General features: G+C 40.9%; 3 protein-coding genes across 3 annotated transcripts in view; 1 reads left to right on the top strand and 2 right to left on the bottom strand.

Annotated features, from left to right (window-relative positions):
- tyro3 (TYRO3 protein tyrosine kinase) overlaps positions 1-4,520 on the bottom strand; it is a 30,669-nt gene extending 26,149 nt beyond the window's left edge. Inside the window, exons 1-2 of the mRNA XM_088354204.1 lie at positions 4,198-4,520; positions 646-832 (exon numbers count right to left, since the gene is read on the bottom strand). Coding sequence (XP_088210330.1) covers positions 646-832; positions 4,198-4,255 — 245 coding nt within the window. The 5' untranslated portion in view covers positions 4,256-4,520. The remainder of the gene's footprint in view (positions 1-645; positions 833-4,197) is intronic.
- Positions 4,521-5,642: 1,122 nt separating this feature from the next.
- Positions 5,643-12,852, bottom strand: lrrc57 (leucine rich repeat containing 57). The gene is made up of 6 exons (XM_088354944.1): positions 12,709-12,852; positions 11,247-11,346; positions 9,802-9,937; positions 9,458-9,726; positions 9,160-9,345; positions 5,643-6,292 (listed from the first exon to the last, which is right to left on the bottom strand). The coding sequence occupies exons 2-6, from the start codon at positions 11,328-11,330 to the stop codon at positions 6,251-6,253; spliced, it is 717 nt and encodes a 238-aa protein (XP_088211070.1). The 5' UTR covers positions 11,331-11,346; positions 12,709-12,852; the 3' UTR covers positions 5,643-6,250.
- Positions 12,853-13,115: 263 nt separating this feature from the next.
- Positions 13,116-13,971, top strand: part of jmjd7 (jumonji domain containing 7) — a 33,145-nt gene continuing 32,289 nt past the window's right edge. The window contains exons 1-2 of the mRNA XM_088353893.1: positions 13,116-13,262; positions 13,782-13,935. Coding sequence (XP_088210019.1) covers positions 13,214-13,262; positions 13,782-13,935 — 203 coding nt within the window. The 5' untranslated portion in view covers positions 13,116-13,213. The remainder of the gene's footprint in view (positions 13,263-13,781; positions 13,936-13,971) is intronic.

Below are 13,971 nucleotides of genomic sequence, written 5' to 3'. Positions count from 1 at the left end.
CTGAAAGGAGCTTTGAAGTCAAATGTATGATTATTATGATGTAACAGTTGTATCCATCCATGTATAGTGTACATCTACGCTTTTGGCTAGCACCAGCAAAGCAACGGAACCTCCCTTTCGGAGTGCGGAGGCAACCAGTACGCAGGGTTGGGTAGGATTACTTTAACTGGATTACTTTTAATTACTTTTGTATTACTCCAATACCAAATATGCTAATAAAAGACAAAATAAAGTAAAAATGAATCAAATGATGACTCACAACACGTGGTAAGCTTTCTCTCCTGGCTTTGATCTCTTTGATCTCCGGCAAAACGAACATCAAATGCGACAGAAACAAAATGAAAATAAATCCAAACAGCTTGCCAACATTTTTGCCGTTCCATGTATTCCGTTACTCCCCAAGCCTGCACGAAATTTAGTCATTTTATTCCTATTTAGTTTCTTTTGTCTTTTATTAGCATATTTGGCATTGGAGTCATCCAAAAGTAATTGAAAGTAATCCAGTTGAAGTAACCCTACCCAACCCTGGTTATTATTATGATGTAACAGTTGTATCCAACCATATATAGTGTAAGTCTACGCTTTTGGCTAACACCAGCAAAGCAACGGACCTCCCTTTCGGTAACCAGTATTGAATTTAGCTACCTGTGGTAGGTTTCCCAGTGTCGATCCCCGAGGGCGATGAACATCTGGTCGCTGCTGAGAATCCGAGTTCCGTCTTTGATCCAAACCACGTCGGGCTCTTGGAGACCCTCCACGGCGCATCCCAGGCGGATGCCGTTGCCCTGGGAAACGGTCTGGTTGCTGGGGTTCCGGCTGAACGTCACGCCGCCTGAAAAGTCATGAATACGATGTCGTTACCGACTCGGTGGGACTCTTGTGGCGACGAGTAGGCTACTTGTTCCAGGAAATACTGGAGCTCACTAGGGATTCTCTAGGACAAAGGTGTCAAATAGGCAGCCCGCGGGCCAAATCAGGCCCGCTAAGGGATTGAATCCGGCCCGCGAGACAACACTCAGAGAAGCGCAAGAGAAAAACGAGCTGCAGGTTGAAATATGTCAACTTGATGTTGCCAAAGAAAGGTGCCTCGAACAAAGACACTGTACTAGTATTTCTTTCTCTCTCTCTCTCTCTCTCTCTCTCTCTCTCTCTTTTCCACCCCTTTTCTCCCACTCTCTGTCTCTTTCACTCTATGTGTCTCTCTTTTTCTCTTCCTTTGTTGCTCTTTCTCTCTCTGTGTCTTTTTAACTTCTTTTGCTCTAACTTCCTTTTTCCTTTTCTCTTTCTTTCTTCATACCCTTGGCACTTTCTTTTCTCTTTTCTCTCCCTCTGTCTTTCTATTTCTCTTTGGATTTTTCTTTCTCTCCCTTTCTTTCTCCCTCTCTCACGACTTCTCTTTTTATCTCTTTTGTTTCTCACGCTCTCTACCTCTCTCTTTCTTTGTCCCGCCCTCTCTCTTCTTTTCCCTCCCTCTTTCTCTTATTTATTTATCTATCTTTTTCTTTCTCTTTGATCTACTAATCCGGCCCCCGACATAATGTTTGTTCTATCGTGTGGCCCCCGAGTTAAAATGAGTTTGACACCCCTGTTCTATCGTGTGGCCCCCAATTAAAATGAGTTTGACACCCCTGCTCTAGGACATGGGTGTCAAACTCACAGCCCGCGAGCATTTAATTATATCCGGCCCGTGAAATCTTTTATATACATCTACTATAAAGGCACAACCGGGCTAAGCGGCTGCTTAGGGCCTCACAACCACTAGGAGGCCCCCAAGAGTGGTTTACTTTCCCAGTCACCATTGTCACTTTGTGTTTCTACTCAAAAATACTACACGATAACTACAGATAGTTGTGTTCGAGAGAGAGCATAAAAAGGACTATCAAGTGAAGGGTAGAGTGATTAGCTATTACCATAACATTTTTTTCGTCGATCCGGCTCTAAAACAGGAGAGCCCACACTTTTCAATTCCAATTTCGATCCGCTTTTTGTTTTAAGTTCATTTCAGTGGTGTTGGTTTAGTGGTTTAGTTATTGTAAAAAAACAGGGAGAAATTTAAGTTGTATGTACTAATGTATTTCTTTCAGTGTTGGTTTTTGGTTTAAGGGAAAGATAAGTCATATTACTTGTGTTGAAATTCTAATGGATTTACTGTAAAAGGTTTCAGAGAGCGATTACAGTTTTATTAAAATTTATAACAAATATTCTTTGTTTGTTTTTGCATGTTTAAATATTTCTTACGCCAAAGTTGACACTTTTACGGCAGCAAAATGTAACCACATGAGTAGGGGCAGCATTTCCTGTAGTGTGTCTTTGGGTAGTACAGCCTGGCCCATCCTTCTTCCGGCCAACAATTCTCGACAAAAATCGGCTATCGGCCTCCTTTTGATACTAATAATCTGTATCGGTCCTGAAAAACCCATTTCGGTTGAAACCTAGCTGATAGTGATGTGCAAATTTGAATTTGAATTGTCTTTATTTTCATTGATGAGATAGATAGATAGATAGATAGATAGATAGATAGATAGATAGATAGATAGATAGATAGATAGATAGATAGATAGATAGATAGATAGATAGATAGATAGATAGATAGATAGATAGATAGATAGAAAAATTCACACTTCCAGCAGTATCCTTGTGTTAAAAATAAAATAATAAAATAAAGATATAGAATACAAAAATACCCAATATTAAGTTTTGCAATAGAGTATTTAAATAGTGCTACGGAAAATACACACTGTAATAAAAATAGGGGTAATATGCAAATGTGGGGGTGAGGTTTAATGTGGGCTTTCACTCCTCCGGGTGGAGTTAAAGAGTCTCATGGAATGAGGAAGAAATGATCTCCTCAGTCTGTCCGTGGAACAAGACTGTGACAGCAGCCTGTCGCTGAAGCTGCTCTGATTATAGGTTTATGTTTTTGACAACAAAATTAGAATTTAGAGGAAAAAAATCACATAAAGACACGAGTGTGCGTGTGTGTGTGAACGGGTAAGTGTGGAGCACATTGTAAAGCACTTTGGGAAGTATTCAGTGACTTGAAAAGCGCTATATAAAATGCAGACCATTTACCCTTTACAATTTTAGGATAGATAGGCAATCATTACAAGGAAATGCTTGGAAAAGGCTTATGTTGTTTTTGGTCCTCATATTTTCTAGATTTAGGTGTCGCATTTGACCCCATTCCGTCCTTCTGAACCCATTTTAAGAATATTACTAGAAGAGCTTTTTTCCATCTAGGCAACATTGCGAAAATTCGTAATATGCTGTCCCAGTCCGATGCGGGGATTATAATTCACGCGTTTGTTATCTGCCGTCTTGATTACTGTAATGCCCTACTCTCCGGTCTCCTGAGGTCCAAAATCAAGGGCCTGCATCTGGTACAAAATGCTGCAGCGAGGCTTTTAACTAAGACAATGAAGTTTGATCACATGACCCCGATTTGAGCTAACCTGTGTTGGCTCCCTGTTAGCTTAAGATGTGATTTTAAGGTTCTGTTGCTAGTATACAAAATCATGCATGGACTTGCTCCCTCATATCTTTCAGATTTAATATCCCCCTATGTTCCGGTTTCTTTATTTTCCTCATGTTGAGGTTTTTGAGTTTTTCCTTGCCCTCATGTAGGTTTTAGATCAGAGGATGGTGTAATATGTTTCTTTATTTACCTCATGTCTAGGTTTTTGAGTTTTTCCTTGCCCTCATGTAGGTTTTAGATCAGAGGATGTTGTAATAGGTTTCTTTATTTACCTCATGTCTAGGTTTTTGAGATTTTCCTTGCCCTCGTGTAGGTTTTAGATCAAGGAATGGTGCAATAATAGTTTGTAGTTTGCAATAATCTGTGGTCCGTGCAGCCTTTTGAGACTCGTTATAAATAAGGGCGTCACAAATAAACATGACTCGACTTGACTAGATTTCACTAATCTTGGCGTTTTAACTGATTTAAAGAAAAAAATATCTGCACACACATAAAAACACCAGTCATGACATCATCGTTCTTCCCGTAAAGCTGAAGTGACGTCACCCTGCTGCAGTGGTTTTCAATACGTCACCGTGGTTTGTCGTGCGGACCTGCACGATTCTCGGACACAATACACGATCTAACACTTTCCACCTTATCAAAAGTTACTTTTTTTTACGTTTCAGCAGCAAGTGCACCTGACTCTTCCCATAATAATGAAAACAATGAATCTTACTCACCCAAAGCAAAGCAGAATTGCAAAGTAACGAAGGCGAACCTGTGCACCAGCCCAAGCATGTTTTTGTTTGTGGGTCTCGCTCGCGCGCACGTAGTGGACAGATCCTCGTGCACGCTCACGTACAGTGAAAGAGAAAAACGAGTGCACTTTGACCTGAGTGCCGGACTACTGTTCACGGAGCAAAAGTAGCTAAAGGAAAAACAAGTAAGATTCAAAAACTCGCGAAAAGTCCGGGGGAGGGGAAAAAGTTTGTAGGAGAATGGGGGCTTAGGTGACCGAAGAGGGGGCGCGCTGCGTACCACTGTGGCTGAGGTTTTGCTCGTGACGTCAGGTGACTTTAACGGATGTAGAATTACGAGCCTTCAAAATAAGATGAAGGTACAGGCGGGATTACACACGAGACTAAACTCGATTTTAAAGGGACAGTGTGTGTTATGTGGATGTCATGTAAAGTACACAGTGTTTTTATGTAACCGCGGTGTACCTGTCCCACCAAAGATCCACATTCACGCTGGACTGGATGATGATGTTTTTATTACAGTTGCTGCAAATGAATGAGTCGCAACACGTGGTAAGCTTCTCTGCTGGCTTTGATCTCTTTGACAGCTCGCTGTTAGACTGCCCAACAACATACTAAAGAGCTTTCTTTTCAGTTTACATAAAATACATTTTGGAATATCAACCATCAGAATTCAGTTTTACATCCATTTTAACAAGATACTTTTAACAAGAGATCGTATAGTTTTTGTTAACGTTTACAATGAATTCAACATATTTTTCTTTAGTCTGAATCTTAACCAACATCATCCTTTTTATATATATGAGAAAATAGAAATAATAACAATAATGAGTATAAAAACGGGTACAATTTACAAATGAATGAGTCACAACACGTGGTAAGCTTCTCTGCTGGCTTTGATCTCTATGATCTCTATAAGGGGAATTAGCATTTTAGCACAACATGCAACGTCCGGCAAAACTAACATAAAAGGCGACAGAAACAAAACGAAAATAAATCCAAACAGCTTGCCAACATCAATCACATTACCGTGCATGTTAAGAGATTTGTCAACTGTGGATTTAATGTTCAAAATTAACTTTTTTTCGGAGCACCAAAAGATCGTGTCTTACCGTTGACAGCTCGCTTTTAGACTGCCAACAAACCCCACCTTCCGGTCACATGTCAAAAGCCAAACCAAACCCTACCCCATACCAGCAGGTGGCACTGTTAGACTCATCTTTGCAGGACACTTACCAAAAACTATACAACATATTTCAGCAGGAATTTCAATATAACAAAAGTTATTATTACACCCGTTACAAATATTATTTAATGACATTAAAAGGCAGCTTACCACTAAGAATTAGGTTTAAGCTTCTGAGAAGAAAAAAAAAAAAAATCCAACAAACCCTCTCAACTTGATTCACAAGAAAATAAGATGGACAAACAGCTTTACATCTTTTATTGTTTTTCAATAGTAACATAATGAACAAATTGTTATTAAGGGCTATACAAATAAACATAACTTGACTTGTGGATTGGTTTTACACTACTTGTTACATGCTGATGCATTAATAGCAGGGGTGGGCCGCAGTTTGCTCACCCCTGGTTTATAGTGTTCTTAGGCTGAGTTGTTCGAGGAATGATTTGATTAAAATTTCCTTCATGAGTAATATAAGCAAGCAAAATGGAATATATCTAGCTTAAACATCCGTTAGTTTTGCATCTTTTATGCAGCCATAACACCTGGCAACTCAGAGATCTGGCAACCTTACATTTTAGAGCAACAAAGCGTGCAACTGATTAACAAGCATACAGTCAGGGCAAAATCAACACTTTTACTTTGAAAAGTTGATTCAAAATGTCCTTCAAAGTGCAAATAGTCAATCAGGCTATTAAAGAACAGTTGTTGATTCCACCTTGTTCCTCCAGGTGGCCACGGCGAGTGAACGGTACGAAGTTCCGGTCGAGCTTCATTAACTGGCAGGAAGTAGCAGACTCATCATTTAGCGCTTCTTCTGGTACTACTTCCTGATGTTTAGTCAGAAGATTATCAGGAAAACTTTTTCTTGGTGGCGGTGAAACGTTCCATGTACTGAGGAAGAAGGACACGCGTTAGATCGGTGCTTCTCGATTCTTTTCTGTCACGTCCCCCCCCGGAAGAAGAAATCCTCTCTCGACCCCCTCAGACTGATTTTTTTAAGTACCGTATTTTCCGCACTATAAGGCGCACCTAAAAGCCTTTATTTTTTTCAAAAGCTGACCATGCGCCTTATAATACAGTGCGCCTTGTTTATGGATCAATATTAAGTCGCAAAGTCTTCCAACTAACTTGCAGCCGCCGACTAGATTTTCCCCCGAACGCCAAGTAGTCCGCGGTGTATGCTGGGATTTACTTACCGGCGTTTCATTGGCTAACCAATGTGTCAATCATCATTTGAATCGATCACTATTGGCTAAAGTTATTCGGAGGTCAAGGGGCGGATCCTTTTTATCATTTACAGGCTGGCATAGGCTTAAGCGGCAAAACAAAGCCTGCAATTGGCCAAAAAAGATGTGTCAATCATCAGTTGAATCGATCACTATTGGCTAAAGTTATTCGGAGGTCAAAGGGCGGATCCTTTTTATCATTTACAGGCTGGCATAGGCTAAAGCGGCAAAACAAAGCCTGCAAGTGGCCGAAAAAGATGAATGTGAATAGCAGGTGGTTGACGGCATAGAGAAAGCATTTTTTACTATTCTGTATTTATAAATATCTTATTCTCCTGGATTTACTACACTCACGGATATAAGAGGACCATGGTTGCACATTATTACTGAACACGACTTCGGTGAGCTACTCCGGCTATATATTTTCCCTGTATCTTGTTTCAGACTTAACTCGATGTTTCTGTGATAAGCGGTGCAGATAATGGATGGAATGGAGTGTCTATTTTTACATTAAACTCAATTCCAAGTGTTTATTGTCATATGCACAGTAAAGTTGCGAGCGAAAAAGAAAATAGAAACTAAGGAATGGTTGGCATTTCTTGAATCTCAAGACTTTAACCTTCCGAATGATGTTTGGAACGATGCATTTGAGTGACCTCGTACGGACACCGCATCCGCACGTGTTCTAGACACGTCTTTGCTTCTTTGCAAGCTTTGGGAATGTTAAGGGGTAATCAGTTGGACTGAACTATCTGACTGTTTTGTCCACGTTCCCATTGTAGCGCCTTATAATCCGGTGCGTCTTATGTATGTCAAATATAGGACCAAAAAACATTTTTTCAGGGTGCGCCCTATAACCGGGTGCGCCTTATAGTGCGGAAAATACGGTAATCACTTAATATTGGTGGGGACAAAAAAAACGATGGCTCAAGATCGGTGGTAACACGTCACCTCCGTCCGTGTAAATCTACGCTATTTGGCACATTCAACTCAAGTCTCTTATCAGCATGATTGGGTTGTAATGTTTTGAAGTGAAAGCTTTGTTTATTTGGCCTCACGCTGTCCGTTGCCAAGCAATCACTCCGGTCTTTGCTTTTCTCCCTCCATGGTTGCAATGAAGTGCTAAATACACTTCGACAGACTTCCTCGTCCTTGCTTTTGCGGGGAGACTTTTGTTAGACTCTTTACCCCGTCTCTCTCCGCATCAGTGTTAAATGTTTTTTTTCATGAGGTCACTTGAGGGCCTTCTACACTTCGTGTCTACACTTCCTACTCTGAGACTGTATGTTAACTAAACACTCTCCCGATGAGAACGCCACTGCGCCCTAGTGTAGTGGAGGTGCAATTGCACTTTATTCTGTGAAAGTAAAAAAAAAAAAAAAAAAAAAAAAAAAGTTTCCCGAAGTCAAACGTGTCTACACACCCCCACAGGGGCCCGCCCACCACAATTTGAGTACCGCTCAGTTAGATGTATCTATTTGGTTATCTGGTTGACATACCAAGAATAACAGAAACCGCAAATATATTACTAGCGATAATAATCCCACACGTAATCAGGAAATATGCAAAAAATAGACTTACAGTCGACCCCAGGATACAGCAACTCCCCTTATGACATTTTCCCTATTGCAATTTTGAATAAGATGATTTTGGGCCCCTAGTTACAGCATTTCCCCACTACACAAGATCAACAACGATTTATTTTGCATGCCCATAAAGGTATACAATTCAAACTTTGCTGTGTTTGTGCATATGTAGAGTTACATCTCCTATATGCTATTGGGCAACGTTTTATAAAACACTTGTCTGCTAAAGGTTTGCTTCACGACTTACATATAATATGCTATTGGCTGAACAACCTCCCACAATGCCTTTGTCTGTCTCCATTCAGTTCAGAATCTTTTGCACAATTTTTTTGTACTGTAGCTATTTGCTATGGGTCCCAAGGCTTGCAGTGATGCTAAAGAGAGAAACAGAAACCTGACAACAATGGAACAAAGCTAGTGATTATCAAAAAATATAAAAACGGCACACAAATCGCTACCCTCACCAAGTTGCATGGTCGTAATCAATAGACAATCCGGACCTTTACTATAAACAACGGGGCAATTGAACCAAGGAAATCTTCTAAGGGCTAACTCAGTTCAATGTTTGATCTGCCGTCGCAGTTTCCTCCCACCTCTGCATCCACCCGCTACTCCACTGTACCAACTAAAGTCCCGTCACACCAAAGATTGATAAAATTTCCTTTACATGTGCATTTATTTATTTTGTAATCATATACACATATATTACAAATAAGTAACACACTACATACTATTTTGGTATGTTTTTACCTGGGGTAACAGGAGCTTGGAAGGCATCAGCTACGCATTACCCTAGGTTTTTATCCCCCCCTGTACGACAATTTTCTGGGGGTCTTTTGTAGATATTAAACCACAACGTTACTGATGCATAAGTAGAAAATATGCGGAGAGTCTGTTTAGCCAATCAGAACACAGAACACAAAAATCCAGAACGGAACCTCCTCACCTTGTCGTACCCCTCCAAATCTCGTAGACATTTAACCTCAAAGAGGTTTCCTTCCACAGAGAAGAGAGACACTTGTGACTCCTTCAGGATGGACAACGGGATGGCAGCCAGGTCTAAACAGTTCTCCTCCACACGCAGGACTTTGAGGCGAGGACACCGGGACACTTCACCAGAAAGCAGTGAGATCTAAAAGACAAGCACAAAATTCTGGTTCTAAACACGGACGGGTTCCTCTACCTAGTGCCTTGTTTTGAGGTTTAGTCCGAAGAGTGAGTAACTAGTCCCGTTTGTAAGGTACCTGATTCTGGTTGAGGTTAATCTCGATAACCTGCAACGCCGACACCTCCGGCGGCACACTCCGAATCTGGTTTCGGGACAAGTCCAGGAGATCTAGGTGTCTGAGGGATCCCAGTCCGGAGGGAAACTCTGAGATGCGGTTCCCGGCCAGGTTAAGGGTCCGGAGGGCTTTGAGCTGGTCCATAGATGGTGGGAGCTGATGGATCCGATTGGAATTGAGACTCAGAGTCTCCAGTTTCTTTAGATTACCGATCTCATTGGGAAGCCCGCCTGAAGACCAAAAAAAGCTCCGTCATAAGAAGGTTATTGATTCTTTTTGGTGCCGTCCAAGATTTTTGGACTTACCCAGCCTGTTTGAGTTGAGGGTTAAACTTCGGAGTTGCGCAAAGTTTCCAATAAAAGGAGGGAGTGACTCCAACTTGTTGTCGGACAAGTCAACTGTCCGGAGGTTTGTTGTGAGCCTCTGAAGTTCCTCTGGAAACTGAAAAACCACAAGGTCTCATATCCAGGGTTCGTATACCTTTTTCATGGCTAAATTTAAGCAATGTTGAAGGACTTTCAAAGCCAAATTTCCATTGTTTCCAGTACCATAAAAATGAGAAATCCAAAGAACAGGGGCTTAAACCCGAGTTTCAAACCCTAACTCTAACACCAACCTTATCTCAAAACCCTAAAATTGGTTTAAAATCCTAACTTGAAGCCCACATCCTAGTTCCTAACCCTAGCCCTACACCTAACCCTGGATATAACCCTAGCCCAAACCCCTGTTTCAAACCGCAACCCGAGCTCAAAACCTATTTTGGAACCCTAACTTTCAGGTAAGAACCCTAATATCCCCAAACTCTAGTTCCTAACCCTTGAAGGATTTTATACATTTGACTATAAAGGATTTTATACAATTAAATACAAGTTAAATTTATTGAGTTTAATGCAAGATATTCACTAACTGTTTTTCTTCAAGGTACATTAGAAGGATAGGCTGTGTGGAACACAACAGACGTATTACTGAGAACATAATTCCTGTGAGTTCTGACGGAGAAGGCCAGATGCACAAGGACAGACATCGCGACGCCCTTCGGCGAGGAGGTGGTGAAGCCCAGGGGGGACTTCCCTGGCACGCCCATGGGAGGAGCCGGCAAACCAGCTTGCGGAAAAACGTGGGCCGAGAGAAGAAAGCGAGAGAACGAGAGAGGAGGCTTGACAGAGACTCGAGCGACACTAATTCGGCTAATTCGATGGAGTTCACTTAGTTAAATTGTTCAAGAAATTAAATCTGCCCCCGTGTGGAAATGCCGGTCTCTTGTCCATCTTTTCCATCAAGAAACAAGCGTGCATTGTTAGGTGAATGTACGTTGTGTTTGGTTAATCCTAACACCCTACACCTAAAACTAGCTCTAACCCTAGCCCCAACCATATTTCAGAGCCCTAATTTAGTATATTGTAATATCCCAATATAGAGCCTAAACCTTAGTTTCTAATCCTCGTTTCAATCTTATTTTGGAACCATAAAGTTTGAAACCCTTATTCGAAGCCCAAACCCAACAACTAACCTAAGAAACATGGCAACAAGTTCAAGCATTTACAAGCACTTTACCTAAAATACACGCACTTCTCAATCCTTGAAAACTCAACACGAAAATTCAACCATTTTCAAGTATCTTAAGTACCCATACAAACCCTGCAAGTCAGAACCCGTTAGCTTAGCCTGAGCAGCTAACGCCACTGATGCTCGATGCAAATAGGAATGGGACTTTAAAATTAGAATCTGGTACTAGAATTTGGTAACAGACCTCCGCAAGTCCTTTTCCAGTGAGTTGGAACACTCCCGTCTTCCGGGAAGTCTCCAGGTGAGACTTGAGGGCGCTGTTCCCCATCCGAACTGCTGCGCCACTGTCATCAAAATCCAATAAAATTAGTTAAGAGTTGATCTAAACTATTTCATTCAAACCACATTTTGGAACCCAATCAACCAATCAAAACATTTGTGAGTAAGTTGGTAAAAAAGTTGACTGCGTATAATAATTCACCACTAGAGGTCACCTAATTCCAGATTTACCTGCGTATGAATGAATATTAACCAGGGACAATAAGCTAACCCCCAAAAATGACACCAAAAGACTGAGCGAGCTAGATAAAACCGAAGCGGCTGAAAAGGGTGACTAGCTAGAGTTGTTCGGAGCTGGTGTACAGCTAACTTTATCGGCTAGCGAGAGAAGCTACTAAAAAACCCAAGAAAAAATAGCAAGAGCAAAGAAGAATTTGTCAAGCTTTAGGACCCCAAATCACATGACGAGCTTTGGAAGGTGAGTGACATCGAAGGATGATGCAAGCTTTATTTACATAGAGCAGCTAACAATAGCACATAGCCATAGCCTGCACCCAAATGGCTAACATGAGCGGCTAGAGAAGAAAATCGTGAAAAATAAAGCGCCAGATGCCTGAATCGCTGGACTCGGCAACCATCACATGGAGGGCTCATCTGTGGGAGGCAAAAGCACCACCAGGAAGATCTACCTTTGCGAAATGATCATTCGGGCTTTCGTAGTAGCAAGATGGCGGCCAAATATGTCAGCTTCTTCAAGTTGTGTCATCTAATTATACGTTCTTAATCAACAAGCTTTTGAAAAATCATGTTTATGAGATAGCACATGTATTTTTGCTTATTATTTAAATAAATACAATTTTATTTAAAGCCAATGTCTAATATTTGACCAGTAGATGGCACTGTGTTGAAAGGTGAGAGCGAAGGCCAGTGTCACAGTGAACAGCGTCCGGCTGGATACCGGACAAACATGGCATCTACTAAGTGCCGATTCCACCCTGTAAAAAAAATATACATTTCTCAAACTATGTTTTATTTTGAATAAAAATTAACATTAATTCATTTATTTTTGCACAATATTCAAATCAATGTTTCTTAAACTGATTGAAAGTTGTTTGTACCACTAGGAGGAAGAAATATTACACTGTCCCTTTAAATAAACTAAATCGTTTGACACTATTGATCACGATATAAAAAGTAGGGATTTAAACCTGCCGACGGGGGCGCCAAATAGCTATAAGAGGCAGATCATCTCCTTCATTAATCGTTAACAGTGATCGTAAAAGACAACGAGAAATTAACTTAAATACAAGACCAGACATTTCTGTGCACTGGGCGAAGTTAAGTACTAATCACCCACAACTGTTAGCATGCTAAGAGCTAGCATAGTGCAAAACGGGGCGAGGCGGGTCGATGTGCAAAACACTTACGTTAGTGTTAGGTGATGTCCTTGTAATGCAACCAAAGAATTGTTTTAAAAATGAAATTTGGAATTTGATATATTAAAAGAAAAGTATAAAGTCCCAACAGGAGAGCAGCCAAATAACTGTCAACATAAAATCCCGGATATGACGCCACTATGCGCAAGCGCAATACAGCATGTTGGGAAACTAAATTACTAATTATTTTGCTTGGTACTGACATTTTCAACCCACTTATTTTATTCTATTCTTATCATTCAAAAGATAATTTTGATCGATATTGTAATCATTTATGGAAATGTAAATGAAAATTCTGCGACTTGCAGTTCGGTCTCCAGCCAGCAGAGAGAATCACACGCTATCATGACACATTTTCGCCAAAAAGCTAACGAAGTAGCATTACGCATGCGCATTAAGGGTAAACAAAGCAGCATGGACTGAGCAAAATGGACGAAAATGTGATTATTCATTCAAAAATCGTTATTTATTGATTAAAAACAAGTTATAAACAAACATGGACGCTGTGAAGGAACGACTGGCAGAATTTGCTCTAGAAGCCCACGGTACTTCCGCATGTTCTGTTAAAGATGGTTCTTTCACTAATGTATGTACATTTATTATTATTTATAAACAGTCCTATTTACGGTGGATACGAGTTTTAAAGGTGAAACACCGTTTACTATTCAAATAGCTTTGTTTTAATAGTTAGCCCTAAAAGCAGCAATATTTTGAATTTTTAATATTTCCTTTTCAAAAGAATTGTTTGGTACTATAGCCATACTGCTTATTTGTTGCTAAGTACTTGTAATCCACCCATCCATTATCTGCACCGCTTATCCTCAGTAGGGTCGCGGGGGTGCTGGAGCCCCTCCCAGTTATCTTCGGGCAGTGGGCAGGGGACACCCTGAACTGGTTGCCAGCCAATTGCAGGGCACAGTACTTGTAATATGATCAATTATTACTTTGCCGACTTCATCATCCCTATTATCTCACTAATACTCATTAGCTCTTCTGCCCTTCTAATATTATTAACTTGAAGTCCCTCTTTCTTCTTCTAATCTTGTGTGATTGTTCAATTTCAGATCTGTATCTGAATCAATCAGTGCCTTATGTGGACGGCCCACCCGAACCGCTGCCCTTCTACCGCAACTGGATCGCTCCCAACAAGCCGTGCATCATTCGAAACGCCTTCGACCATTGGCCGGCTCTGTCCAAGTGGACGCCAACGTACCTTAGGTAAAAAGTTAACCTCCCATCCAAACGAGCCCGGTA

The sequence above is a fragment of the Urocampus carinirostris genome, chromosome 15, assembly GCF_059441175.1.
Source record: "Urocampus carinirostris isolate Australia breed hairy pipefish chromosome 15, RoL_Ucar_1.0, whole genome shotgun sequence".
In the NCBI taxonomy this organism is placed as follows: Eukaryota; Metazoa; Chordata; class Actinopteri; order Syngnathiformes; family Syngnathidae; genus Urocampus; species Urocampus carinirostris.
This window is presented reverse-complemented; position numbering and strand designations above follow the sequence as displayed.